We start from the raw sequence: 27,988 nt of genomic DNA, 5'->3' as shown, positions 1-27,988 counted from the left end.
TCTTTCACTTTTAGCAAGTACAAAGGTTTAAGTGCATGAGAAAATAAATTGTTACTTGAATCAGCAGAAAACTTGAGATTTATACAGAATGGTCTAATCCTAATAAATCTCAGGAGCCTTTCCAAGTCCCCTAGAAGGCAAGCAGCAGTAAGATTATCTTAACTAACAGAATTTGTTTTGTTTTGCAGAAACAAACCAGAAGCAGTAGAAGTAACATTTGCAGGTAAATATCTTCAAATGCACAATATAAAAAATAGAAAACAAAATTGTCCCTAAATTATTAAGCTTTCGCATTTTGATTGCTGTCCTTTTGTTGTAAAGTCTTTTTAAGGTCTTTATTGTAGATGATCATTTCTTGTAACATTGATGACTGAAATTGGAAATCAGTGAACTAGTAGTTTCCTGCTGATGAAGTTTGGGGTTAATTTTGTAATAACAACTGTGGTTTTTATAAATTTGGAAGTAATTTGGAAAATGTATTATTATCTTCAGGTAGCCAACATCTTAGTTTGCTTGGCATTAGAATAGAAAGGAACATGAAAATGCTAAAGATTTGTTCATCACATCAGTGAGAGATATTACTACTTTCTATTCTCTGAAGAGTTAGGTGTTGATAATACTCATTTGTTGTTTGACCTTTGAGGAGTTACACAACCAATCTGTAAAATGAGGGTATTTGAGTAGATGATCTGTAGATAAAGACTTTATGGCTCTGAAATGCTGTGGTTCTCATGCCAGCTCCCTGAGAATCTAGTTTCAGGAAATACACAGGGTAAGTCCCCTGTGTAGTGCAGGGAGATAGATGCCAAAGGAAAGGGAGGCCTATAGATTAGAAGAGGCTTAAAAGATAAGTAAATGCACAGTGTGGACTTGTTTGGCTCCTAATTGAAATAAGACAACAGTATTTTTAAAAATTGGGGAGACAAAAGGGAATATTTGAACATTTGACTGTTTTTTTATATTAAGAAATTGTTATTTTTAGGCCTGACATTGGTATTGTGGTTTGTTTTTTTTTTAAGTCATCTATTTTTTATCTTCTGGTGATACATTTTGAAGTATTTATGGATGAAATGATGTCTAGGATTTGCTTCAAAGTAAATGATTGGAGGTAGGGGTCATGTCTAAATGAAAGAAGATTGCCCATGTGTTGATAATTGTTGAAGCCTCAATGACAGATAGGGAGAAGTTCATTATACTGTTTTTTCTACTTTCATATGTTTAAAATACATCACCGAAAAAATAAGAATAGATTTGTGATTGTAGAAAAGAGCAAAGAGATTGGTACTTAGCACTTATAACCCAGTGTTTCTGCTGACTTTCCACATAGATTTAAAATAAATGCCATTTTACTTACATGCCTTCTTTTAAACAAGTTTGATGCTTAGATATATTATTCCGCATTCCCAGGTTAAGCAGTCGTCTTTGCTTTCCTCACAGATTTTGATGGGGTCCTCTATCATATTTCAAATCCTAATGGAGACAAAACAAAAGTGATGGTCAGTATTTCTTTGAAATTCTACAAGGAACTACAGGCACATGGTGCTGATGAGGTAAGTTCCATGTCATTTTCCTTGGGACTTTTCCTTTTGTTGGCAGCCTTCTACTCATAGAAGCCCGTGGCATTGAATCATCCCCACTTTCTTCATTATACTGACCACAGCACCAACCAGTCTGGACAGCTTGCCCACCTCACCAGGGGTTCTTGGCTCCATTTCCCATAATGATGTAAAAAAAAGAAGGGGTAGTTATGTCCCAGAAGAAGTGTTGACTCTTTCCTTGCTTTTTATTCTGGAGAAATAAAGACCTTCTACACTCAAGTATCAAGATGTTAAAGGAATATGTTTGCCCATTTTTTTCTTTAAACAAAGTATATACACTACCAAGATTTTATAAAACAAAAACAGCCTTAGTTGTTCAAAAAGGAAGCAAAGAATACTTTTCCTTGACATATTGGCAGTATACAAATAGCTATTGCAAAAATGAGATGAGTTCATTCTATTTCTGTAGTGTCAAGGCAGGTATATAACTTCTGACCTGTTTAAAGGATCATAAACTTTACCATCTCAGTTTCTTATTCTGGAAGTTGAGGCACAAATCTGTACTTTAAATTTTTTAATGTTCTTTAGAACTGGCCTCTAAGTATCTCTTCTGCCTTTGTCTACCTTAGCAGCCAAAATAAGAGACGTTCAGATGTTATGAAACTCTAAGCATCCATGCCTTATTCACTGGCTTCTTTTGATAGCTAAAGTAGCAGGTTTGGTTCCTGTTGAACTATACTTGCTCTAGAGAGAACCATTTATGGAAGAAAGAAAACGCTGTTACAACAGTATGTGCACATTGTGGTTGGTTCTCAAAGCAGGAAGTATGACTCAGTTCCTGAATCAGTTTTCAAATATCTTAGTTTTAACAAACTAGGTTCTTCTTAATCTGTTGAATGAAGGAAAGTACAACCACTTCTGTTAGTTTTCTTTCTGAATAAATTGAGTAGTAACCTTTGAACTGTTTAAAATATATGTAATAAAAGGACTTTTTTTTTTTTAAGGAATTTAATCAAACGCTCAACAATTTTTTGGTATAAAAACTAAAATTGATGTTAACCAAACAAAATTGTAAGAGCCATAGGTAGTCACTTCCTTTAGTTATTGAAATGCAGTTATTTGTCCCATAACATAAGTTCAAAGAAACAAGAAAGGTTTAGAGAAGAAAGGTTTAGAGAAATTGAATTTAGGGTTATTTTACCTGAAAAAGAAAAGCTTCAGAAGAAAGACCTAGTCATAAAGTATACAAAGACTTCTTATGTAAAAGATGGTGCCTAATCTTGCCTTTCCCAGGTAAAGAACAAGAGGAAACAAGTGGCTATGACAGTCCTGCTTTATGTTGGTTGTAAGATAACTTCCTGAAGAGAACTGTTAAACATTTGAACAGACAGCTGAAAAATTGTATAATCGTTCACCCTAGATAATGTTCTCTGTTTGAAGGTTTAGGTGTAATAATAGTAATCATTGGAAGGGAAAGGAAGCCTTGAGCTAGACTGCTTAAATCTCTTTTCCATTCTGTGCTTTTCTTACAGTAGAACTCCAGAACACATTGCTATTCTTAGAGCTACCACAAGGGTCAAAGAGCCAAGCCCACCCACTTGAGTGGGTGGAGTAAAGAACATTCACAGCATTGGAGCAGAGTGCACTGTAAATGGCTCCCTGGGTTAGTTAAACATTAACTAGTCTGTGGTAGCCAGCAGGAGGCTTGTTTCTTTGTCACAAATCAGCTTTAAAGACAGAAAGCCTCTGCTGTTAGGGTGGGAGGGTATGCTGGTAATGAGTGATCGGTTCCTCCTCTCTTGGTATCAGGTTGGGAGAGAGGATGCAGATTGAAAAGTGAATCATGGTTAAAAGCACCAAGTGAAGTAAACAGGGAAGTATTAGCTGGTTTTGCCCAAGGGAAGGGAGCAAAGGAGCCCAATATGGTATAAATTTGACTCTTAAGTTCCTCTTGTGTCTTGGCATATTAATTTAGTATCTAGATTTATCTAAATCTTAGGGGCTGTGGTTTTTCCCATGTTTGATTTCCCCTTCCTTCAAGAATCAATAGTTCTCAGAGTACAGAAGTGTAGCTCTGAGGCGCAGTATGCTGGTGAAAATTACAATGGGATGTGCATGCTATTCTCTATCCGCCCCCCTGCCCAAGCTCTTTAGGAGAAGTGGTGTGTGGGACACTTGAAGGTCCGATCTCTATGCCAACAACAAACTATGTGAACTTGAGCCCCTGCCTCCCAATTCCTCTGCTATAAAAAAGATCCCTCAGTGGTGTCTGGATGCTCACCAAGTAGCAACTACACATGGCATTCCTTATCTCTTGCCTTTATATAAATAAGTATGATCACTGATTCATGCTTTGAGCCCCACTGTATTATCCAGGTTTTACAGATTGAGAATTTCTTCCAACTATAGGGAGATGGTTAAATAAATATGTGGAATTTTATTAAGAAAATATTTTATTAAGAAAATATTAATTTTATTAAGAAAATATTAAGAAAATATTGTTCAGTAGATGATCTATAGTCATTACTTAAGGTGTTTCCAAAGGATATTTCAGAATGTATAGAAAAAAACACCATGTAATAATTTTTTTCAAATAGAGCATAAAATAAATGGTTTGTTTGTTCCTTTTTTTTTTTTTTTAATAACAGAGGGAGCAAATGTGGCTCAAGCAGTTGAGCACCTGCTTCACACATGGGAGGTCTCTGGTGCCTCCTTAAAAAACAAGCAAACAAACGAGAAGACCAATTCAGGGTAGCTGATGTGGTTTAGTGGTTGAGCGCCAGCTTCCCACGTAAAAGGTCCTGGGTTCAGTCTCTGACCCTGGTACCTCAGGGGGAAAAAAAACACATAGAAAATAAAATTAGAAGAAAAACATCATATTTCCTCATATTTTTGTACCTCTCTGTACGTAGCCATTGCCCTAGGCCCTGAGAACACTGCAGTAAACAGAGGCGTCTCTGCTTGTGTGGAGCTGCATTCTAGTTCTGCCTGTATTCTCTGTGGTTTTCCCTAGCAAATGAAATTCTTTTAAACTCTTACAATTAAAGCAAAAGTCTGTGGTTTTATTCACTTTTCATGGTACCTTGTAAATTATGTATTGGGTTTTATTTTTGTTTTTGTTTTTGTTTTTACTTTGGGGGGGCGGAGTTCCCTTGTATCCCAGAAATACTACTAGAGGGTTCTTAGTGTGCTTATGGTAGATGACATGCCTCCAGGTAAAACCCTGTAGCCTGGTACTACTGAGTTTTCCTATAGTGGCCTCAGTTTCATCATCTTTTTTTTTTTTTTTTTTTTTAAAGATTTATTTATTTAATTCCCCCCACCCCCACCCCCGGTTGTCTGTTCTTGGTGTCTATTTGCTGCTGCGTCTTGTTTCTTTGTCCGCTTCTGTTGTCGTCAGCGGCACAGGAAGTGTGGGCGGCGCCATTCCTGGGCAGGCTGCTCTTTCTTTTCACGCTGGGCGGCTTTCCTCACGGGCGCACTCCTTGCGCGTGGGGCTCCCCCACGCGGGGGACACCCTTGCGTGGCACGGCACTCCTTGCGCGCATCAGCGCTGCGCATGGCCAGCTCCACACGGATCGAGGAGGCCCGGGGTTTGAACCGCGGACCTCCCATGTGGTAGACGGACGCCCTAACCACTGGGCCAAAGTCCGTTTCCCAGTTTCATCATCTTGTAGTGATGATGCCTTCCCTCACTAAATTTAATGATGTTTATTAGTAAGCCATGTCAGTGTTTTGCTCTTAAGCATTTAAAAAAATTTTTTTTAAGATTTATTTTATTTTATTTCTCTCCTCTTCTCCCCACCCCCGCCAGTTGTTGTCTGCTCTCTTTGTCCATTTGCTATGTATTCTTCTGTGTCCACTTGTATTCTTGTCAGCAGCACTGGGGGTCATCCCTTTTTTGTTGCGTCATCTTGCTGCGTCAGCTCTCCGTTTGTGCGGCACCACTCCTGGGCAGGCTGAACTTGTTTCGCGTGGGCAGCTCTCCTTGCAGGGTGCATTCCTTGCACATGGGGCTCCCCTACGCAGGGGACACCCCTGCGTGGTACGGCACTCCCTGCATGCATCAGCATTGTGCGTGGGCCAGCTCCACATGGGTCAGGAGGCCCTGGGTATGAACCCTGGACCTCCAATGTGGTAGGCGGATGCTCTATCAGGTGAGCCAAATCCGCTACCCATATAAAAATTATAAGTACCAAAAAAAGTTATTAGATTGTTAGTGACTGTAATATTTAATTTGTGTCTCTCAACAAATAGCAGCCTTTCTACTACTTAGTGTGTCCTATGTAACATTTAAGTCAGAACTATCTTTTCAAAAATACGGAAGTTTGTTTCCGCCTGGAAGCAGGTGAAGCAGTCACACTGGCAGAGAAAAAAAAATTGGAAGGTATAAAAGGGGCTCTTATTTTATTGTTGACTTAAAAAGGCAGGCTGGAAAGTAGCTAGCAGTAAGTATTGATTGGTTGTGGGAAAGACATTTAGGGCACACAACCTTCTGTGGACCCAGTATTAATAGCTGACTAGGTTTCCATTATCCATTATTCTTTGCCTTAAAAACTGGTTATGAGCTAAGTGATTTTGAAGCATACAAGGTAAGCAGTCTAACTGAAATCAGTTCCCAATACTATTTTTTCAATCTCTTTATTGACTTTGGTTAGTGGCTTGGCTTGTGTGTAGTTGATAACTAACATAATCTGTTCTCTTGAATTAGACATCTTTCTGCCTTCTTGAAAACAGAACGTTTCAGTGCAGTGTAGGATCTAGATGAAAATAACATAAAAAGAATGTGATCAAGTTCCAAAAGAGTAATGGATGAGCTTCCATGGAAAGACAGATCCTAGACTAACCTTTTGGGTTCTACACTTGTTCTTAGCCGAAAGGCCAAGAAGCAACTAACCTTTTTGCATTCTAATCTCAGTTTTATTAATGACTTACGTGGTAACTCAAATAAGTGTTTCCCCCTCTATATCTGTTTTGCCATCCACCAAATAAAAGTTAGAAAAGTTAAGAAGTGCTCAGCAAATATTTTTCTAAGTAATGAAATTATCAAGGGTTTTGAATTAACTTATTTGTTTTTGTATTTTCTAGTTATTAAAGAGGGTGTACGGGAGTTTCTTGGTAAATCCAGAATCAGGTACGTAGTAATGTGAGCAACTGTGTGGAATGGCCTGGAAAGAGACAGATGTTCCCTTTGCCCTGTTTGTATGACCTATGCTTTTTTTTTTAGCGAAAGAATTTAAATATTACTTATTTTACAAACATTTCTGCAAGAGCCCAGTTCCCACTTTGACTCACTCCATAAAAATAGCTTTCAAGGGCTTTGCTTTATCCAGTATGGTTAGTGACAATGGGATGAATGGAATTGATGTGTGCCATTTATTATTTGATGGGGCCAAGTGACTCTTCCTTAATCTTCCAGCCAGAGGGCTTCCTTTGTTTGGTCATGGTGATTAAAAATGCCTTTTGAGAAGAAACTAAGCAAACATTGATTCCCACCTCAAGCCCCCAGTAATACCTTTTTTCTTTACCCTGCACATTTGGAGAAGGAAGAGGAATATTCTCAACTATTCTTCCATTTTCAAGTTACAAAAATGTCAACCACCTCTTTAATCCACTCTTCTAATAGTTGATCTCTGCATTCATTCCAACTCTAAAAGACTGAAAGGTGCCCTGAACACTCTTATTTAGAACAGCTATATTATACTATTTCAGAGGAGGTTATAGTGGAAAAAACTGAACCATGTTTTCATCCCTATGATGAAGTGGCATGTCCCAGTTTCTGAGCCATTTAGCAGGGGCCCAAAGTGAGGATCAAGAAATAAGACCATTTGAGTATCAACGTTGGTTATTCAAATAATACTTTAGTATCTTGACTACTAAATTTTTCCAATGTAGATAAATAGGTTTCTGTTTAAAGAAAAAGAACAAAACCACAGCAAGATACCTTTTACTAGCTCATTCTCTCTCTTCCCCCATGCCTTTTTTCTTCCTTTGACATTTTTATTGGATGACACTGCCTCACCACCCCTTTTAGAATACCATACTACATGTCCTGTATTTCTGCCTCAGGAAATAAAATATCTCAATTCAGAAAGGTGCCTTTAGAATGCAACTTGTTACTCGAAGTATTGGTGGATGGAAGCTTTGACAGCAGCCTATGAAGGTGGACTAAATTGTCACAGAAATAAAAAACAAACTAAGTGACATCTATCAGATGTAGAAGATTTTATACCATAAAATCATAAAACCCAGCTTATAAACATGGGTTTACCTAGGCAAGTTTGGAAAACTCTAGGTTTTTAATTTTCTTCATCCTTAATACATTCTCTTCCCCATATTAGAAGCCTTAATTAAAGTCTGACTTCAGCTGTAGTTTTTTGTGTGTATATGTTTTGTTGTTGTTGGTTTATTTGACTTCTTAAGTTCTTTGAACTTTTTTTCACTGTATAAAATGAGAATAACCTCATCTGACCCACCTGCTTCACAGGCTTGTTATGGAAATCAAATGAAATAAAATATTTTTAAAATACACTGAAAATTTTGTGGTATAAAAATAAAAACTATCAGAGAAGTATATATCTATAAGTGGATATTTGAGTTTTTCTATAACCTGCCTCTACTCACAAAAAGGGTTTGCAATTGTGTATAAGGACTATTATGCTTTATTATCAGAAAGCGACTCAGCTCCTGGCACATTCACTATCAGAAAAATATATGACTCATGCCATAGCTTGTAATGATGCATTCTCTCTTCACAACTATCTTTGGAACACTAAATTTCTAATCAGAGTTTCCACATTATAATTCCTCCCATTCCATTGCTTTAATTAGGCATCTTTGATATTGATTCAAATTACTGCTTAGCATTTGTTAATTACATTATTATTTATATATATTTATGGGGATTTGACAAGAATAAGATTTTATGAGATAGATGGAAATTATTCTGTATTCTTCCTAGGTTAAAAGTACAAATACTGAGAAATGACTATGGCATTAAAATCTGAAAAGTTTAAGTTTTCTCAAGATAACCTCTAGTCTTTCTATTTGGGAGAGATCAGTAAACTTTTTTTTTTTTAATAAGTTTATAAGTTTTTTTCTATATGCCATGTGGTGGTTTTTTATTTTCCTTCCTCCAGGTTACAATGTCTCTTTGCTTTATGACCTTGAAAATCTCCCTGCATCCAAGGATTCAATTGTACATCAGGCTGGCATGTTGAAACGAAACTGTTTTGCCTCTGTCTTTGAGAAGTACTTCCAATTTCAAGAAGAGGGCAAGGAAGGCGAGAACAGGGCAGTTATCCATTATAGGGATGATGAAACCATGTGAGTATAGAATTTGGTCCTGAAGCCTGGGTTTGGCTATTAAACTTAGGATGACCCTTACTGAAAAAAATAAGACTAGGTTAAACCTTAAACTCTATTATGTAAATTCCCCTGAAGCATTTTTCCTCATGAAGTTCCTTAAGCCAAGATCTAAATAATAGAGGGGGGAAAAAAAAACAGGCCTCTTCACGCAGTGTCCAGATACTAAGAATTGGCAAAACATAGGAAGAGAATTCAGTGCTTTCCTTTAAGGCCTCATTCTGACATTCTGAGTTCCTTTCAAGAATAGCCCAGATAATCAGGATACCAAGGAGTGACTATAGGTTCTGTGTTACTGCAACTCATAGATCATATACATACTATGAACTTCATAAAATATAAAGAAACAAAGTTTTAAAAATGGAGTTCTGAGAATCACTGAGTCTAGGTTCTAATCACACCATATATGTAAGTTAATGAAATCTACTTTTGATAATTTCTACCTCCTGCCTCTCATAGGGCATGCATTTATTATGCTGACTTGATTATCCCTAAGTCCTGGTCTTGCTTGGGACACCTTGTTTAATGAGAGGATTTATGACTTAAGCCTTCTAATTCATCTGTAGATAAAGTTATTGACAAGAACCCCCAATCTGATTCTGTACTTACTTTTGGGTTTTGTTCTCCTCAGGTACGTTGAGTCCAAAAAGGACAGAGTCACAGTAGTCTTCAGCACAGTGTTTAAAGATGATGACGATGTGGTCATTGGAAAGGTGTTTATGCAGGTAAGGAGTACCTTGGGAATAAACTATGGCAAAGTGAGGTACCTTTGCCCAGAAATGCACCAATGGCATAGAAAAGAAAATGATAAACAGCCCCTACCAAACTGATTGAATGTTTTTCCCCCTCATTGGTTCTAGCCTCTTTCAGGGTAGGACTAAACAGTGTATTGAGTAGTGAACATAGAGTAAGACTGAATATTGAGTATCCTCCATGGGATCTTTTGATCTAAAGCTGTGTCATGTTTCTTACCTTCTGTTTCTGCAGATTTTTAGTGAAGTTCTGTTTGCTTGCTTTAGTCGAGTTCTTTTCAGAATAAAGAGTCTGTAGAAGATTAAGTAAATGATTAATAAGATAGAGTTGGTGAACTGATAGAGAAAAGGCTCAGCTCGAGTTTGAATGAGGTTACCATAGGATGCCTCCCTTGGGGAAAGCTCATCTAATAAGAATAGTAATGGGGTTTAGTTAGTTTATTACATTTTGTAATTGCATTTTTGGTGCAGTTGGGTTCAGCGATTATAGCCCTGTTGTGGTTTTGTCATCTTGTCTACTAGCCATTCGCTGGCTCTGAGACATGAAAAGTCATTGGTCAGATGACATTCAGATTGGTTTCTTCTGAGATGGCTCAGCATTCAAGGTCTAGTACAGTGGTTAAAATTTTCAAAAAGTTGAGTGTTCATCCTGTTCTTTGTCAGAGTGGTGAGATTTAGGAATTGTGGGACAAAAATTTTGCCAAATAGAATTGAAAGACATTTGTGATTAATCTAGTAAGGATACTTTATGTATAGCCTTCTCACTGGCTAGTAAAATCTTCACAAGTGGTAGCCCCAATTTGATCATCCATAGTGGCTTTTTGTGATTTGGCAGATTAATCAGAAACTCTAATTTTGGAGTCCCTGTGCAGAAAAATCAGAATATTGACACAGTTGAGAGTATTGAAGTTTATGAAAAGTGTGTGTGTATATATACACTTACATATATCTTAGGTCCTAAGATTCAGCCTCTAGATAAACATTTCATGTGTTTTGTGCAGATTTGAAAAGAAATTAAATGCAGTAGCTCAGAAATTGGGCTAAATCCAGACTGACGGACTAATTTTAAAAGCTATAAAGTATATATTTAGATTTGGCTGGTTTTTTACCAGTCATGTTCCATTTTTTTTCCAGGAGACATCTTAACTTATTTATACTTCCAACAGCTCTTATCTTGGAACATTTACTGGAGATTTATTCCTTAGGAAAATTTTGTGTATTCTTTTTTTGCATATATGACTTTAAACTCCTCCCTCAGAGTCCATGTGGTAGGACATTTGTCTGAAAGGGAAAACAAAGCCTCTTTTGCATCTTTGTACTAACAGTATCTCCAGTTAGTGACTGGACTGGCGCCATGCAGGCCCATATGGCGTCTAGGAATGTGAAAAGGCTGTGCTCAGAAGGCCATATACCCTACCTACCCTCTCTAGATTCAGAGACTGGGGTAATTTATTGAAAATGACCGTAGGGAATTGAACTCATTTTGCTGGCTTTTCCTCAAAAACAAATCATCCGAACTTTTTCCTGTGTCTAATAATTAGATATTTCAAGGGATGCCCAGCACAGAAAGCTGTGATCAAGGGATGTTTCATGGTTACTCATCTGCCTGGTCTGGCCCTTTTTGGGCTTTCCCGTGCCAGCATGCACATCCAGCCTGATCTGAACAGGTTTCCTGCTTTTGTCATTGACAGGCAGACTCTAAGGGATGCTTACCTGCCTTTAGGAAAAAAACAAGGGAGTGTTTATTCCCCCTTTATCATGGCGACCTAGTGCTTGGCTGAGCACTAAACAAAGTCTGGTGTATATCATTGTTTCAAGGCTTATTCTACGAGAAGTAATAGGACCAACAGTTATGCTTTTGGAGAGCAGGGCTTGGTGAACTAGAATCCTTTTCTTATAAATTATAAGATATTAAAGTCAGTCTAGTAATGAAGTAATTAAGAAAAGTTGAATGGAAACCACTGGTTTCTGTATGTCAGGGGCAAAACACAAGCAATCTACCTCTTAGGTAGTTGTGAAGATGTTCTTTTTAAGGGCCCTTTATACATATTTGGTTATATTTATAGAGTCTCTGTCCATTATCCATTTTTCTATTTGGAGATTATCCCTTCGATTAGAGTTGCAAATATATTTCCCAGTTTGTCATTAGACTTGTTTTATGTGCATGTATATGTATGTGTGTTTTCCCTCATGCAGAAGTTTATTTTCATATAGTCAAATTGATCCATCTTCTCTTATGGCTTCTAGATTTTGAGTCATAATTAGAAAGACATTTCCTACTCCAAGGTCATAAAGAAGTTTACCTGTGTTTCTTTCTAGTACTTTTTACACAATCTTTTTTATCTGTTTTGAGTTTCTTCTGGTGTATGGTATGAGAGATGACTTCATCTTTAAAAGTCCATGTTTATACTACTGCCTCAAGATGCTACCTTTATCATATACTAAACTCCCACATATATTTAGGTTTATTCTGAACTTTCTATGGTAAATTGTGCTTTTTTTTTTTTTTTAAATAAAGATTTGTTTATTTAATTCCCTCCCCTGCCCCGGTTGCCTGTTCTCTGTGTCTGTTTTGCTGCATCTTGTCTTGTTTCTTTGTCCGCTTCTGTTGTCGTCAGCGGCAGGTCAAGTGTGGGCGGCACCATTCCTGGGCAGGCTGCACTTCCTTTTTGCGCTGGGGGCTCTCCTTAGGGGCACACTCCTTGCGCGTGGGGCTCCCTTATGCGGGGGACACCCCTGTGTGGCAGGGCACTCCTTGCGCGCATCAGCACTGCGCATGGGCCAGCTCCACACGGGTCAAGGAGGCCTGGGGTTTGAACCGCAGACCTCCCGTGTGGTAGACGGACGCCCTAACCACTGGGCCAAGTGCATTTCCTGGTAAATTGTGCTTTGATGGAAGAGAGAATAGTATCATGATATTCAAAGAAATACTCCAGCCAGAGGAAATAAAAAGAGGCAATATTGCTGATTTATGTGTAAAAAGGGACCCAAGGACACTTATAAGGATAGTGGGTTGCTTGGGTTTGTTTTTAAGTGTTACTTAAGAGAAGGAACCACGGAAAAGCAAAGCCATCATTGGTTCGGCTTAAGGATAATGCCTACCCAGAGGGGTGTTGTTACCAAGTCTTAAATGTATTATTTTCCATGTACACAACTGATAAAATGCTAATAAGTCATCACACGTATACAGATACCCCATCTGTTTGTGAACATCACATGTACCAATGAAATAAAGCCTTGGACTAAGACATTTATATCGGGCACAAGAAGAGACAGGGCATGGACTGAGCAAATTCACATTGAGGGTCCTGGTGGAGATGCAGTGCTGGCAGAGAGATATGGCTGTGGAATATAGAGTGGCGCTTTTCTTTCTCCATTCCCCCCCCCCTTATCTTTTCTTTCTGTCTCTTCCTTTTTTCACATTCCCTGAGTTCGGGTATAAAGGAAAAAATTCCACCACAATGAATAATGTTATAGTGAAGTGTTTTATGTACATGCAAGTTGACATATGCCAGCAGTTGAACTGTAATCGCATATTTTATTAGTGAGCTTGTTACTCAGATTATCTTGTGATTGGTCCTTACTACAAAAATGTATACTTTGGTCCTTTTCAACATGACACTTACAAAAGCTTCTAATCATCTTCTGGCTGTTTACCATTTATTTAGCTGTTCTTTAGTTCTTTCCCCTTTTTCAAGTGTTCCAGTCCTCCCCTGCCAGCTAAAGCTCCCTAAATCCTATACTTCTTGCTAATCCCAGATAAACAAAATTAAAGAAAAGCAAATAAAACTCAAACTCTATAGCTGAGGGATTCACTTTTGCCTACTAAAGTCATAATGGTTTGTTTTTGTTTTTTTCTGAGAGGAAAATGGCCTGACCCTTTTTCCTACTCCCCAGAACAATAAGTTTTAACTCTGTGGACTCTGTTCCCAGGAAAATGCACATCTAGTTGTGCTCTTGCACAATTTTGAATAAGTATAGCTTTCATGACGTGGTTTTTCTATGGTAATGAAATATACTGCCATCCAAGTACTGAGGAGTGTAATTGGTTCAAATCACTACGGAGTTCACTAAAAACAGAACTGTCACAGAGAAGAAGCTTGTGCTTTGTAGATTGCATTTTCATAAGTAATCAGATTCCTCTTTGTTTCCCCTTGATTTCTTTGTGTCTGAAGATTTCAAACCACCCTCCTTTGTTGAGATATTTTGAGCAGATACTGTTTGATCTGCTAAGACTAAAGAATAAAACCTATGTAATTTTGAACCCGTCCTAACCCCTTTATAGGATGAAAGATTTTTTTAAAGGGACAATTTCAGAAGCTTTCCTTAGGAATTTCCACATTGAATTATCTTGACTCCTTCCCTGTCTCTCCACATATTTCCCTGTTTCTCTGTCAAGTGAGACTCTTGAGTCTGTTCCTTATGTACTTTTTTCCTTTAGGGAACGGAAGGAAGACCAACCCAACTTATAATCATTTATTTTCCACCAGTTTTTAGAAGCTGAGCAGTGCTAACTAGCTCAGGAGGCTATATAGTAAAATCGGTGAGGTCCCTGACTAAGCACTTGGAGAGTCCCCAGGTGTTTTCCTTCCTTTGCCACTAAATTTGCTGAAGGCCAAGTCACTTAGGGTAGAAGGACTTTCTAACATTCAGTGAGCCATGCGTTAGCCTCTTTGATGGAGAGGGATTAAGCAGGATCCTTGGTTTGAGGAATTTACAACCTGGTAAGGAAGCCAGATGCATTAATGAATAGTATCCTAGTAAAGGTATATAGAAAAGATGGCGGAACTTGGTGAGAGAGCAGCCAACTGACCTGGGCTATTGGAGGTGGTATCATACAAGAGGTAAGGGTAAGGTTTGAGAGTAGTAGAAGAGCATTCCAGATAGAACAGCTGTGTATGGGAACATACTTTCAGTATTCCTAAAGCTAAGAGACCTTGGAAAGTCCTTGGTTCCATTCTTCTGCCATCATCTCAGGAGGCCCACTCAGTGAATTTGAATTGTCCTGTTCTACAGGCTTTGCTAGAAAATCTTGTTCTATCCTGCCTGATCTGAGTTGAGAGAGGGAAGCATTGTATCTCTTGTCTATGTACACAGGAATGCAGGGATTGTAAAAGCCTGAGATTTGGAAATTAGAACATAGAATGGCCTGCTTTTTGCATCCTTAGTCATTTTTCTGTAGTTTTATGAGAGGAGAGTAGCTAATTTAGTCCAGGGTGATGAGCTCCTATGTAGAGTGGTGGCGTTTAGTCCAGGGCCATCCAGTAGCCAGAATAAAAAATCAGACTGTTCAGTTCTGTGTCCCTCAGTCTCCTTTTCTTTAGGAGCACTAAGACAACTCAGCTTCTTTAACTCCATGGTTCCCTACCCCCCAGGAAGGACTTAAATTTGATCTGCATTCTGATTGATGAATTCTAAACAGAATGTAAAAGTATCACCTCTTCCACGTTAAATCAAAAGAAAATGATAAGCAGTAGTCCTCATCCAAAATTTAATCTTAAATTTAATCTTGTTCTCCCAGTGCTGTTCAGTTTGCACTGTAGTTTAGTCTCATGGAGTTTTATCACCTATGTTGGTCCAAAACAAGAGAAAGAGAAAAAGATTAACAAAGCTTCCATCACATTTGAAGAGCTAACTTGTTAATTACTTTGTAGTCTATCCTTTTTGAATCTGAAGTGCATGGATAGCAGCCAGCAGTTGTAATAGTTCAGGTTCAGTGTAGTGAATATTTAGGTCATACCCCCTAGGCAAACCCCACAGCAGGAGTTGCTGTCATCTTACACCAAATTCTCTTCTGTTTGTTTTTTGCTTCATCTTGGAAGGAGTTCAAAGAAGGACGCAGAGCCAGCCACACAGCCCCACAGGTCCTCTTCAGCCACAGGGAACCGCCTCTGGAGCTGAAAGACACAGATGCTGCCGTGGGCGACAATATTGGCTATATTACCTTTGGTGAGCTGGGTGGGGTTGCTGCTTTTGTGAGGTTTTAAGAAGTTGATCCTGCAGGATTTCTAAGGCTGGACAGAACCTTTGTTAAAACAGTGAGGTAGGCTTTTAAAAACAGGCATACCAAATTGTTCCTAGCCCCATTGGCGTGACTGTTGAACATGTGTCATGGGACACTAGTAACAGAGCAGGCCATGTGCTATTCTTGTAACAATAATCTTTTTTTTTTTCTTTTTTTCTGAAATTTTAACAAATTTTAAGAAAAAGGATAGTCACTGTCAAGTGTCAGAGGCTAGGGCCACATAATCATCACTAAGCAGCAGGTGGAAATTCTCTGTCGTTTGACATTTCTTGTTTTTTGCTTAAGCCTGAGCTCCAGCCCTGATTCACTTATTCCAGTATTTCACTGAAGAAATCCAAGAATTCCCTTCCTGTGGTTGCTTCAACCTTGGAAGCTAGCTGATTATTACAGTGCAATTTGGAATAACAGCTCATTCACACAGTGCACCTGGTACCATAAAATTGCTCCTTTTGTGAAGCTGTATTTCATTCACCTCAGTGCTAACAGTTTATCTGTTTATTGATGATGAGTGAGTGAGTTGATTTGCCATATTTGATTAAATACTTTTTCCCACATATTATCTATGAAGTCAGGATACATCACAATTCATGGCACGTTGTGGTTTAATTGGCAACATTTCTTTTTATGGTACATAAAATAATGGTAAACTTATAGTCAGTAGCATCTTAGATTCTATGAAATATAGTCTCTCCTATCTTGGAAATGAATCCTAGGGCAGATTGGCACAGAGTTCGCTTTTTCTTTCATGAGGCATTCCTTTTCATTTCAGCAAAATTTTACACCCAGGAGATTTTTGCTGATAGATCAATGAGTAGAGTAGTTGCAGAAGGTGTAAAGGATTCCAAAAAGGGAAAGAGGGATTGGGGGGTGCTGCCCAAGTACCAAGAACTGAGTGGTGATCACACAGTCTTCAGGTGGTTGGTGCCATGGAATGGGGTTTTCACAGCCCCCAGCCAAAGCAGCGCCTCCTATCTACCTGCCCTCATTTAGGGCTTGGAGGGCTCAGGTCTTTCTACCATTATAGCATTTGGTTCTCACAGCAAGAATATGTGTTATTCTCTGGAATCTCCTTTCTCTGAAGGCTTATTCTGTATTTCATCACCAGGAACCTAGGACAGGCAGAGTTTGTTTCCTAATCTTGATTTCTTAAGGCAAAGAAGAATCACACTTGTAAAAAGACTTTGCTGAGTTGCAGAACCGGGAGCTAGTCACAGAATCCAGACCTGGACTGAATAGCAAGGATCAAGCGCTTTCTCCATTTTCCTCAGGATCCTCTGTTTGGCCTCACTTGCACCCTCCCTGGTTATATTATTTTACATTCCTCATCTCAGGGAGATGACAAAGCCTGGGAGTAATGAAAGAAGTGCTTAAGCAGGGCACGATTGAAGTCTGTGGGCCGCTTTTCTTCCCTACCCTTTGGCATTCTGTGTTACACCCTGATCCCTTCTTTGTGTCCTCCCCTAGTGCTGTTCCCTCGCCACACCAACGCCAGTGCCCGAGACAACACCATCAACCTGATCCACACCTTTAGAGACTACCTGCACTACCATATCAAGTGCTCAAAGGTGAGAGTTGCTTCACCATTTCAGCTTCTGTGTTCCAGGTCTTTCTCTCTACTAGAGATAATAGCATAACAGGCTGTTTCTGTAGACCAGGCTATTGACATGAACTCTGAGCAGGTTCTAGAGGCTTCAGGAAATCATGGCTTTTCTTCATCTCCCCCACCCCTCCCCAGAGCAGAGAGAAGAATATATGTCTCCAGAAGGGCTTGCTCTCCTGCTTCCCTACATGGCTCTCTGTCAGTCTCAAGGTGTATGTTCCCATGCCTGCAAAACCTTCCTGATAGCTTCTTCTCATGAAAGCAAAGTTGTCTTTCTAGAACATGACTCTGCTTCAGTACCTGTTGTGTTTGCTCCCAGGCCTATATTCACACACGTATGCGGGCAAAAACATCTGACTTCCTTAAGGTGCTGAACCGTGCACGCCCGGATGCTGAGAAAAAAGAAATGAAAACAATCACGTAAGTAGGGCAGGACCACCTATTTCCCTCTCCTGAGCTCACCACGAAGGCAGTGGATGGGGGTGGTCTGGCCTGGCCCTTCACATGTCTGGGCAGTAGCTACACGGAAGGCAGGCAGGCAGGCTTGGGCCTGTAAGTAGATGACAGACTAAAGGTGAGATAAGCAGGTTTTCACTACTGAATGAGTGAGCCAGATTGGGTTTCCTTGTTTAGGCATCTGTGAGCTATGAGAATGGCAGCTAGAAAAAACAGGGGGACTTTTTTGTCGAGGTAAGCAGTGGTCTCTTTGGACCTGAGTTGAGAGGTCAGTCTTGCCTTCTTCATTATTTTCCTAGAGCAATGGAATAATCTGCTTAACAACATTCAGTTGAGTGAAAAGGCCTGGAACCATCCCCTGAGTGTTCTTTTACCTGGGCTGCTTGTCAGCAGGAATTTTGCATGGAGAGGAAGGTCATCTTTATCAGGGACAGGAATGATGAGCACAGTTGTAAACAGTGTGTGACTGAGTGCAGCAGACGCCAGGATGGTCTGAGCTTCAAGGGTTATGTTGTTATGTGAGGTGCCTGATCTTGGTTCCCCTGTGGTGAAATATGAGCAATCCTATTCTCAGGATAAGATAGCCAGTACAACTGAGGTGGCCCTCAGCCCTCACAGCCCACGCTCAGTATTCTTGGTGGTAACCTTTGCTGGGTGCGGTATGCCTAGGTCCTTAAGCCCCTTTTGCCCCTCTTTTGCCATGTTTCTGCTGGCATCTGAAAGGATGCAAGAGGTACCTGGCTCTGACACCTGAGCACTAGGTGGGGTTTTTCAGCTACAGATACATCAGATGTTCACTCCCTGACTCCTTGGGCACAGATTTTAGAGAATACCCATCTCTCATTAGGAAATGTGTGCCTAAGGCCTCTCTCTGTCTTGGCGCTGTGCCAACCCCCTAGAGCCTGAGGAGTGGTGTTCAGCCTTGTCTGGAGAGCCTCTGCTTAGAGAGGGGCGCCCAGGCACCATGACAGTAAAACACAGCCCCATTTCTTCTACCCTGCCCTTTTTGGCATTTCCCCAGAAAGGGCAAGACTCCCAACAAGGTCTGGGGATGGGGAAATGTGCCTGCTTTTCCCTTGGGACTCACATTCTCTTGCTGCCTTTCCAGAACCTTGTTATTAACAGAGAGTAGAAGTTAGCTGGCTCAGCTGTGGGCCGGAATCCTCTTCCTCCCCCTACCCCCCATACAACAGACAGCAGGGGTGGGGGAAGCCTATAGAACTCTGAACATGGGAACGTGGTAAAAGAATGTGGTGGGCTTGCTTTGAGAAACAGCCCTGGATCCCAGAAGTGTGGGGTGGAAGGGAAGGGGAGTCAGAAAAGAGCCTTTACAGTTACTCTCTCCTATTGAAGGGGGAAGACGTTTTCATCCCGCTAACTCTTGGGCACAAAAGGAAGAAGTGGCTGGCAACTGAAGGCTGGAACACTTGCTACCGGATAATCGTAGCTTTTAATGTTGCACCTCTTCAGGTTCTTAAGGAATTCTCCGTTTTGGTTCCATTTTGTACACGTTTGGAAAATAATCTGCAGAAACGAGCTGTGCTTGCAAGGACTTCATAGCTCCCAAGAATTAAGGAAAAAAAAGAATAATTCCACTTGATCAACTTAATTCCTTTTTCTTTATCTTCCTTCCCTTCCTCCCCCTCCCTTCCACCCTCTTTTCCAAGCTGTTTCGCTTTGCAATATGTTATTGGTAATGAGTTGCAGGATAATGCAATCTTAACTTGTTTTCTCGTAAGTATTTGAGTTCAAAACTCCTGTATCTAAAGAAATACGGTTGGGGTCATTAATAAAGAAAATCTTTCTATCTTACTTGGAGAATTTGGTGGGTTTCTGGGCTGTGAGTCCAAAAGAGAGAGGAGGGTGGAAGAGTAAACTTGTACAGCCTCTGAACCTGCAAAACTAGGTGGAGAACTTTTGGTTCAAGAGCCCTTTGGGTCTAGATCCTCAGCCTCCCCTTTTAGAGAGAGTGGCTAGCTAGTGAGCTACTGGTTGACGTTTCTGAGGAAATGTGAACTTGCTTACTATAAAGCTTAGCCACTAAGTCTGCCTGACTGGTACTGAGTTGCCAAGAAGCTCCCAGGATAATTACAGGCAAATTATTCATTTTTTTATCATGAATAATAAAATATAGCATTTCCCAAAATGTGTTGCATGGTGTGTGTTGTTCTGCAGGACATGGATGAGTATTTAGATATGGCTCTAATGCAAACCAGTTGGCCACAGTCCTCTCTCACACAACAGCCCAAAAGATCAGCATTGTACAAAACACGCTTTGGGAGATGCTGACCTAAGAAACAATGCAGAGCCTAGCAGAATATGTTGTCCCTTAACAAGACACTGACCCTAAGAATAAAATTGGTTCAGAAAACTTGCTTGATAAGGAATTACCGGAAGAATTTCAGGGATACTCTTCCAGTTGTCTGAGGGCCATCCTCATGGTTTTGTCTTCTTGCTCCCCCCTTCCCCCCCCCCTTTTTTTTGAAGTAGTGGGAACTGAATCCGGGACCTTGTATGTGGGAATCCAATGCTCAACCACTGAGCCATATCGGCTCCCAGAGTTGGTTTTTTCATTTGTTTGCTTGTTGTTTGTTTTGTTTTGTTTTGTTTTTTAAGAGGCACCAGGGACTGAACCTAGGACTTCCCATGTGGGAAGCAGGCACTCAGCTGCTTGAACTATGTCCGCTTCCCGCTAAACTTTTTATTTTGAAATAAATCCTGTATAACCTTTTTTGATATTAAAACCAAGATAGTGATACAGTCTGCTGACCTTCGTCAGATTGCACCAGCTTTACATACATTCATTTGTATGTGTGTGGCTCATTCATATGCTTTATTATCTATTGTGTGAAGCTTCATGTGACAGCCACCAGCATTTTTTTTAAGAAATGGAATAGAAAATACTAGATTAATCAGAGGGTGCCACACCTATTAAGGCAAGTATTGATTTTGAAATATGTTTCACACATCTTGACTGGATCCAGAAATGGTTACTCTTATCTTTTTTACCTATTAGTCAACCAAAGGGGTGCTGTTGGAAAATATCAGAACTCTGTTGGCTCTTAAAGGGTATTTATTTGGGGTAGAAGCTTACATTTACCAGGTCCTAAAGAGTCCAACTTAAGGTACCATAAGAGGTACATTCTCACCCAAAGTCTGTTACCACGTGTTGGCACAAGATGGCAGGTTATGTCTGCAAGGATTCAGCCTGCCTTCTTCCTCTTAAAGCTCTGTGGTCCCAGCTTCTTCCGATCTCAACTGTAGACTGGCATAAGGCTCATCTCTCCCTAGGGCTCGTTTCTTTCTGGCCTCAGCAGCCCTGGTCTCCACAAGGTCATCTGTAAAATATCAGGCTCATCTCTCTTATGGGGGGCAATGTCTATGGAGCACTCTCTTCCTATTTAACTGCTGCTGTGTGTCTACTTCCATGTGAGAGCCTGTTTTATCAACCCAAAGGGGGCTGGGACTCAACACTGAGTCGTGTACTTTAATGATGTGGTTGGATCAAAGCCCTAATCTTAATTTAATCAGCTATATCAGCTGAATCTTATACAATGAAAGGGTTGTCAAGCCAGAGGAACAGACAAGTTTACAATCTATATTTCTTTTTGAAAATCATAAGTAATATCAAAGTGCCATATATACCCTTTGGGCTGTTTAAGGGATTTTCCAGGGTAATATTTTTTTCTACAAGTTTTTGTATTCTTGGTAATTTGGAAGTGCACTGTAATCTCACCAATAGTGGGGATCAGATTTCTGAAAAGTACTACACATGGGAAAATCACACTTGCTTAGAAAATACAGGGAAGAAAAGGATTAAATATTTTCTGTAGTAGTAAATCCCAAGAAATTATCTAATTCCAAAACGAGCTATTTGTCCACATTAAAAACCTATGCTGGTGAAATCTCTCCACTCATGCCTTCCTCTTATTTCCAGGACACACTTGGGTTTAGCATGGGACTAGTCTTCTCAAGGACCATTCCCTGCCGCTGTGTGGTAAAGAGGTCTGCTGTAATTTTAGCCAAATCCCGTGGAATTGTGGGAGGAGGGATGTACCCTGAGGCATCATATGCAGTGGGGAAAAGTTCATACATGGGAATAGGAGGTAGAGAAGCATGAAAGAATGTTTCAGAGGCAGACATGGGTTTGAATGCAGGTTCGCCACTCACTAGCTGTTTAACTGAGGACATTTCTTAATCTGAGCCCTGCTGTTCTCTTTAGTTGGCTATAACACCACTTACCTCACAAGGTTTTTAAAAGGAAAAGGGAACAGATAAATGCCTACTACCACATTGTAGGCCTTGAAATATTTAATACATCTTAGGTCCATTCCCGTGCCCAGGAGTGGTGAGACTAGAGGGGAAGCAAAATATATATATAAGCCAAGCAACGTGGCACTGCTGGATGTGGAGGTTTCCTAGGTATTGCCTAGGAGTGGCAGGGATTTCTCCCTCCTAGGATGGCCCTTCCCCCAGTGCAGTTTGGAAGTGGAAGAACCACTGTATAGGGTGGAATCTGAGCAAGTTAAGAACTAGAAGCATGGTGGGAAAGCAAACAAGACTACTACAGGAAGTAGATGCCGGGAAAGGAAACTGGCCCAGCTGCTGCATCAGCTGGTACTTGGCAGTTGCTGTTCAGTTACCTGCAATCCGATGGGCCCTAGTCCCCACAGCTCCACAGGCTTAAGACCAAAGCCTGGGATTTTTCTGTGGTGGTTATTTTTTTATTTCCAGCAATGCTGCCCTCCTCTGGGGATTCTTAAAAGTGCTGCAATTTCTGCCGCTTCTTCCTAGGGTGGGTAGCAGACTCAGCCAGCTGGCCTAGACCCAGAGCACCTGGTGGTTTAGGCCTAACAGGAAGGGCCAGGATTTATTCTTCTCATGTGGCTGACAGGGTTTCCAGAAGCCGGATCCCAGCAGCCTCTGGGTCACAGTGTCATTACCAGAGCCCTTCAGAGGCTCCAAAGGGCTTATCTGGTCCCGCCTAGGGGGAGTGAAGGCCGTTGAGCAATGGCTGAAAGAGAAGTGCCCACCCAGGGCTCAGGAAGCCCCCCTGCTACGTGGCCTCTGCATTTCCAGAGTTAGTGCCCCAACCCTGGCATAGCACACCCACCCAGCCCAATGTCCTAGGTTGGCAGAAATTCAAGTTCGTACAAGAACAGAAATGGGTAAGGGAGGCCCCAGAGGGTTCTATGCCAGAGTCTGGACTGGACACCCCAATAGTCTGTACCTCAGGAAAGGAGGAAAGGAGTCCCGAGTGGCGGCTTAGGGCCTGCAGCGTCAGTCGAGCATCAGAAAACTACCCCAGAGCCCTCCTGCAGGTGAAGGGGAGGAGGCTGGGGGTGAGTCAGCCCAGGGCTTGCCGGGGGAAGAGAGGAGTGGGAGCATCCAGTAAGGAAGAAACAGGGCTGAGGAGGGAACAGAACCCAGGCTTCCTGGCTTCCACCCGCCCAAGTTGTCCCCCTTCACACGTCATCCCCCACACAGTGTTTAAACAGCAGTGAAGAAGAAACACAGACGTCCTCCTGGATCCCGCGGGAAGAGGCTGGGCTGGGAACAAAGAGGTCTGTTTATTCCTGGCAGTCCAGTATCTGAGGGGCCCCACACCCACTTCTGTCAGACCCCAGACTGAACTCTCCCAGAGCCTCTGACTCCTGCCCCTCCAGATAGCGTGGGGCTGAGGGCCATCTGCTGGAACCGAGTCCTCCCGCCCACCAGCTCCCTTGAGGATGGCTTTGAGGCTGGACATTTGCCTCCTCCCACTTTTTGTCCTGACAAAGTCCTGTCTCTCCAGGCCCCCGACTGGCTGTGTAGGGTTGGCAGAGCTAGACACCTCAGACCCCAAGCCTCAGGCCCAGATCTCCCCTAGAGAGCCCAGAAGGCCCCTTACTCACTTCCATGTGTGCACTTCAGCAAGGAAGTCTTTCCTAATGTCTCACCTCCAGCTCTCTTGCTGCAGTTTCAGCTTATTCCCTCCCATTTCAGGGCTCAAGGGAGAATGCCTGGCTTCTCTCCCTCACCCCAAAGCCAAATAATTACTATAGGGAGGGAGGAAGGGCACCCCTTCCCTCTCACTGCACCTAGTTTCCTCAGTTTCCACCCACCCTCACTTTTCATAGACTCTACCTTCTCAGAGGAGTTCTTTGTAAGAGAGAACAAGTGGCTGCAGGGAACAGAGGAAGGCTTAGTCCTCATAGCGCCGGTAGTAAGAGCAGCCATCCACTGGGTGCTTGTCGTGTGCCGAGCACTGAGCCACGTTCTTGTCACACATGCTCAAGTTTAATCTCACAGCAGGTTGAGTATAATTACGAGCCCCAGTTTTGCAGATGAGGAAACTAAGGTGAGAGAACTTGAGTAATTTGCCCAAGTTCAAAGCTAAAGAGTAGAATCCCAGCCGGGGTCTAAGTGGGCCTGGAACCCAGGCTGTCTGCTTCCAAGGCCGGCTCATGCTGTTGACCAGCACGGAGGAAGGAGAGGCTCCTTGGCCAAGACCCCTGCTCTCAGGCACCAGGGAATACGCGGCTTCCTGTGTTACCCCGTGGTAGCCCTGCGACAGCCCTGAGAGGTGGTACTTTCTTGTTCCCATTTTAGAAGTGGGAAAATTGAGGCCCAGAGGCAGCTTGCCCAAGGTCACACCAGCAGAGCCATTCATACGACAAATGTAGACTTGCCTGGGGTCAGGGAGGCAGGGCTGGCCTGAGAAGCTGCAGGCCCAGCAGGTGATGGGAGGAAGGGCAGCAAATCGGCCCTCAAAACACCCCACCCCTGCCTCAGCAGACAGGCAGAATTGGGGAGCTGAGTGTGTCAGCTGGCTGGCCTCCCCAGAGGTTAAGCCTCAAAACTGTAAATGCCTAAGAGGGGGCGGGAAGTAGGAGGGGCAGGTAGACTAAATCATGATTTTTCCTGGAATGCATTTCTCAGGGCAGTGGCATGGCAGAGGGCTCCCAGCTGGGGTGGTCCGAGCGGGGCACCGTCAGTCAGGTGGCAAGGGATGGCTGGTGGGGGCATGGAGTGGGGGGCACTCGGTGGGAAGGGCCCCCACTTCCTGCGGCACCAGCTCCGAGTGCCAGGTCCCACCCCCAGAGGCGGGGCCGGGCAGAGCCAGGGCAGCAGATCCCAGGCCCGGCCCGGCCAGCTCCGGAGGGGAGGCCCATGCGCTCGCCACCCGGGACAACAGACATTGCCCGGAGTCCCACGCAGCTGGCGGCGGCAGCTCCCCGACCCTCCGAGGACCACCCGGACTGGTTGAACAGCACCTGACCCCACAGCCATGTGAGTTGCTACCACCCCGCCCCCCACCCCACCCTGGGCCACACCCCCGCACCCCAGACACAGACCGTAAGAGGTCACTGCACCTAGCCCTAGCCACCGGCCCCTGGCACGTGCGGGGAGGTCACACTTGAGGACTGATCCCGCCCTTCTTGCTGCTCTGGTGGAGGTGGGCGGGGAGGAACCGCTCCAAGGGCGCAACCGGAGCTCCGGCTCAGGGCCCCGGAGGCCAGGTTTGGACCCAAGGGCCCTGAGGTGTCAGGGTCTGACAGAGTCAGTGGTGCAGGGAGGGGGGAACCAAAACTGGAGGGCCGCTGGTGAGGGGAAAATACTGTGTGGAGGTTGCTGGGGGAAACTGAGGAAGAGGAAATGGGCTGAGGGAAGGGGAAAGGGGCTTGGTGGCTTGGAGGCCAAGGCTTGGGGCCCCACGGGGAACAGGGAATGGGAGGGGGAGCATCTCCCTATCAGCTCAGGGTGCCAGGGGGCCCTGTGATCCTCTGACCTGTCGGAAGGAAACTGTTGTGAACAGGGGGAGGGAATCCTTTCCTTATTGACTTTATTCCTAGCAACAGCGGCTGCTGCCCTGTTGACAGAAGCAGGAGCTCCCACAGGACCCAGGACCCTCTCCTGACCCCATGATGTGGTGGCGGTGGGGCCCCGGGCTGGGGGTGCTGAGAACAGAGAGAGGAGGGAAAGGCAGGACAAGGGCAGATCCGAAGCGGAGAGGCCAGGCCTTGCCGCTGCCTCGGCCTCCCTCTCCTCTAGGCTCAGCATCGCGGCCACCCCACCCCACCCCACCCCCGACTCCCCAGCAGCTCCTCTCCTCCCTCCAGCTTCCTGGAAGGGCCCTGTTGCTAGTGTGGAGCGGATGGACGAGTCAAGTTTATGGGCTGGAAGTCCTACCCGGAGGCTGCTTACTGAGCTGTAACCGCTACAAGGGTGGGGGGAGGGGAGGGGGGGAGATATGTAGGGGCACCCATTACCCTGGCACCAGCCCCGCTCCCGTCCCTCCCCTTCCCCAACCCTTAGCAACACAACCTCTGTCTTAACGCTCTGCTGCCGTAACTGACCTGGCCCGCCCCCCAGCCAGGCCGTGGCATCTGAAGCCAGGGACTCCACCTCGTTCACCTTAGTGCCCCCCGAGCGCCTGGCTGGAAGGAGACTCTTGAACGGTGGCTGACGGGAAGATCACCCCACCCCAGCTGGCTCCTACCCTCTTTTGGCTAATTCAGAGGCTCCGCCAGGTGGAGGCAGGGGGATGGATAGGATGCTTTGGAATGGCCTGGGTCCACCTTTCCGTCTACACAGAGACGAACACAGCTGCCTTCTGGGGCCAGGCAGGTAACAGACACGAGTGAACGTGGCCTGCTGGGGCCTTTGGCAAACTGTCTGCAGGGCAGCCACCCCTCCATCCCAGCAGGTTACTACCATACAGGGCATAGGTGTGGCCGGACCTAACCAAAATAGGAATCGTTATGTTTCTAATTGACAATTAATTGGAAAAAAGAATGTGTCTCAGCAAACAGGACCTGGCCACAGTCCACTGGTCTGCACCCTCTGGATTCATGTGCGGTCCCTGCCAGGACAGGGAGCCGCAGCTCCACTCTGACCCTGGCTCCCCCATCCTCCATCTAGGCATGCCGGCCACCGCGCCGGGTCGCTCCTGTCCCGAGGCCCAAGATGACACCCAACGGCACCGGACAGCTGCCCAGCCCCATTCCCATGGGGGCCCTGGGGCTCTCCTTGGCCCTGGCAAGCCTCATCGTTGGCGCCAACCTGCTCCTGGCCCTGGGCATCGCCTGGGACCGCCGCCTGCGCAGCCCACCCGCCGGCTGCTTCTTCCTCAGCCTGCTGCTGGCCGGGCTGCTCACAGGGCTGGCGCTGCCCACGCTGCCAGGGCTGTGGAGCCAGAGCCGCCGGGGCTACTGGCCCTGCCTCCTCCTCTACCTGGCCCCCAACTTCTCCTTCCTCTCCCTGCTCGCCAACCTCCTGCTGGTGCACGGGGAGCGCTACATGGCAGTGCTGCGGCCTCTCCGGCCCAGAGGCAGCCCACGCCTGGCCCTGCTCCTCACCTGGGCTGGGCCCCTGCTCTTTACCAGCCTGCCTGCTCTGGGGTGGAACCACTGGGTCCCCGGTGCCAACTGCAGCTCCCAGGCCGTCTTCCCAGCACCCTACCTCTACCTCGAAGTCTACGGGCTCCTGCTGCCGGCCGTGGGTGCTGCGGCCCTGCTCTCGGCCCGCGTGTTGGCCACTGCCCACCGCCAGCTGCGGGACATCCAGCGGCTGGAGCGGGCCGTGTGCCGCGGCGCGCCCTCCGCGCTGGCCCGGGCCCTTACCTGGAGACAGGCCAGAGCGCAGGCAGGAGCCACGCTGCTCTTTGCGCTCTGCTGGGGGCCCTACGTGGCCACCCTGCTCCTCTCGGTCCTGGCCTACGAGCAGCGCCCGCCGCTGGGGCCTAGGACTCTACTGTCCCTCATCTCGCTGGGCAGCGCCAGCGCGGCAGCTGTGCCTGTGGCCATGGGGCTGGGTGATCAGCGCTACACAGCCCCTTGGAGGGCAGCTGCCCGGAGGTGGCTGCGGGGGCCACGGGGAAGAGCCTCCAGGGGCAGCCCCCACCCCAGCACTGCCTACCACACCAGCAGCCAAAGCAGCGTCGACCTGGACCTGAGCTAGTCCTCTGTGACTCCTAGAAGCACCCATCCGCCTCTGCCACCCGGCCCATCCCGCTTGTCCCCACTCCTCTGGATCAGAAACCCTGCCCCATATATGGCCCCTCCCTGGCTGAATAAAGCTCCTCTGGCCCAGCTGACGGTGATCACACTCCACTCAGAAAGGGAGGGGCAGGTGGCACAGCTTCCCAAGAACCTGAAGAGCAAGACGTGTATCAAGGGAGATCCCCGCTCCTGGCAGGCAGGTGACTGTAGGTGAGAGGACACCACTGCTCGAGAGAGGGTGAGCTGAGGGCTCTGGAGACCCTGCAGGT

At 44.4% G+C, this 27,988-nt stretch overlaps 2 protein-coding genes across 4 annotated transcripts in view; both read left to right on the top strand.

Moving 5' to 3' along the window:
* The window catches only part of ARPC2 (actin related protein 2/3 complex subunit 2), a 28,788-nt gene extending 8,906 nt beyond the window's left edge, over nucleotides 1-19,882 (top strand). For all 3 annotated transcript variants that reach the window (XM_004469588.5, XM_004469590.5, XM_004469589.5), the window contains exons 3-11: nucleotides 189-223; nucleotides 1,438-1,550; nucleotides 6,627-6,672; nucleotides 8,678-8,864; nucleotides 9,535-9,628; nucleotides 15,478-15,604; nucleotides 17,145-17,245; nucleotides 17,600-17,700; nucleotides 19,090-19,882. In XM_004469588.5, coding sequence (XP_004469645.1) covers nucleotides 189-223; nucleotides 1,438-1,550; nucleotides 6,627-6,672; nucleotides 8,678-8,864; nucleotides 9,535-9,628; nucleotides 15,478-15,604; nucleotides 17,145-17,245; nucleotides 17,600-17,700; nucleotides 19,090-19,114 — 829 coding nt within the window. In that variant the 3' untranslated portion in view covers nucleotides 19,115-19,882. The remainder of the gene's footprint in view (nucleotides 1-188; nucleotides 224-1,437; nucleotides 1,551-6,626; nucleotides 6,673-8,677; nucleotides 8,865-9,534; nucleotides 9,629-15,477; nucleotides 15,605-17,144; nucleotides 17,246-17,599; nucleotides 17,701-19,089) is intronic.
* Nucleotides 19,883-24,903: 5,021 nt separating this feature from the next.
* Nucleotides 24,904-27,759, top strand: GPBAR1 (G protein-coupled bile acid receptor 1). Its single transcript, XM_004469587.4, has 2 exons — nucleotides 24,904-25,008; nucleotides 26,641-27,759. The coding sequence occupies exon 2, from the start codon at nucleotides 26,686-26,688 to the stop codon at nucleotides 27,676-27,678; it is 993 nt and encodes a 330-aa protein (XP_004469644.1). The 5' UTR covers nucleotides 24,904-25,008; nucleotides 26,641-26,685; the 3' UTR covers nucleotides 27,679-27,759.
* The last annotated feature ends 229 nt before the right edge of the window (nucleotides 27,760-27,988 follow it).

This window comes from Dasypus novemcinctus, chromosome 7 (assembly GCF_030445035.2).
Source record: "Dasypus novemcinctus isolate mDasNov1 chromosome 7, mDasNov1.1.hap2, whole genome shotgun sequence".
NCBI lineage: Eukaryota > Metazoa > Chordata > Mammalia > Cingulata > Dasypodidae > Dasypus > Dasypus novemcinctus.
Note: the sequence above shows the minus strand (reverse complement) of the source record. Positions and strands in the feature narration are given on the sequence as shown.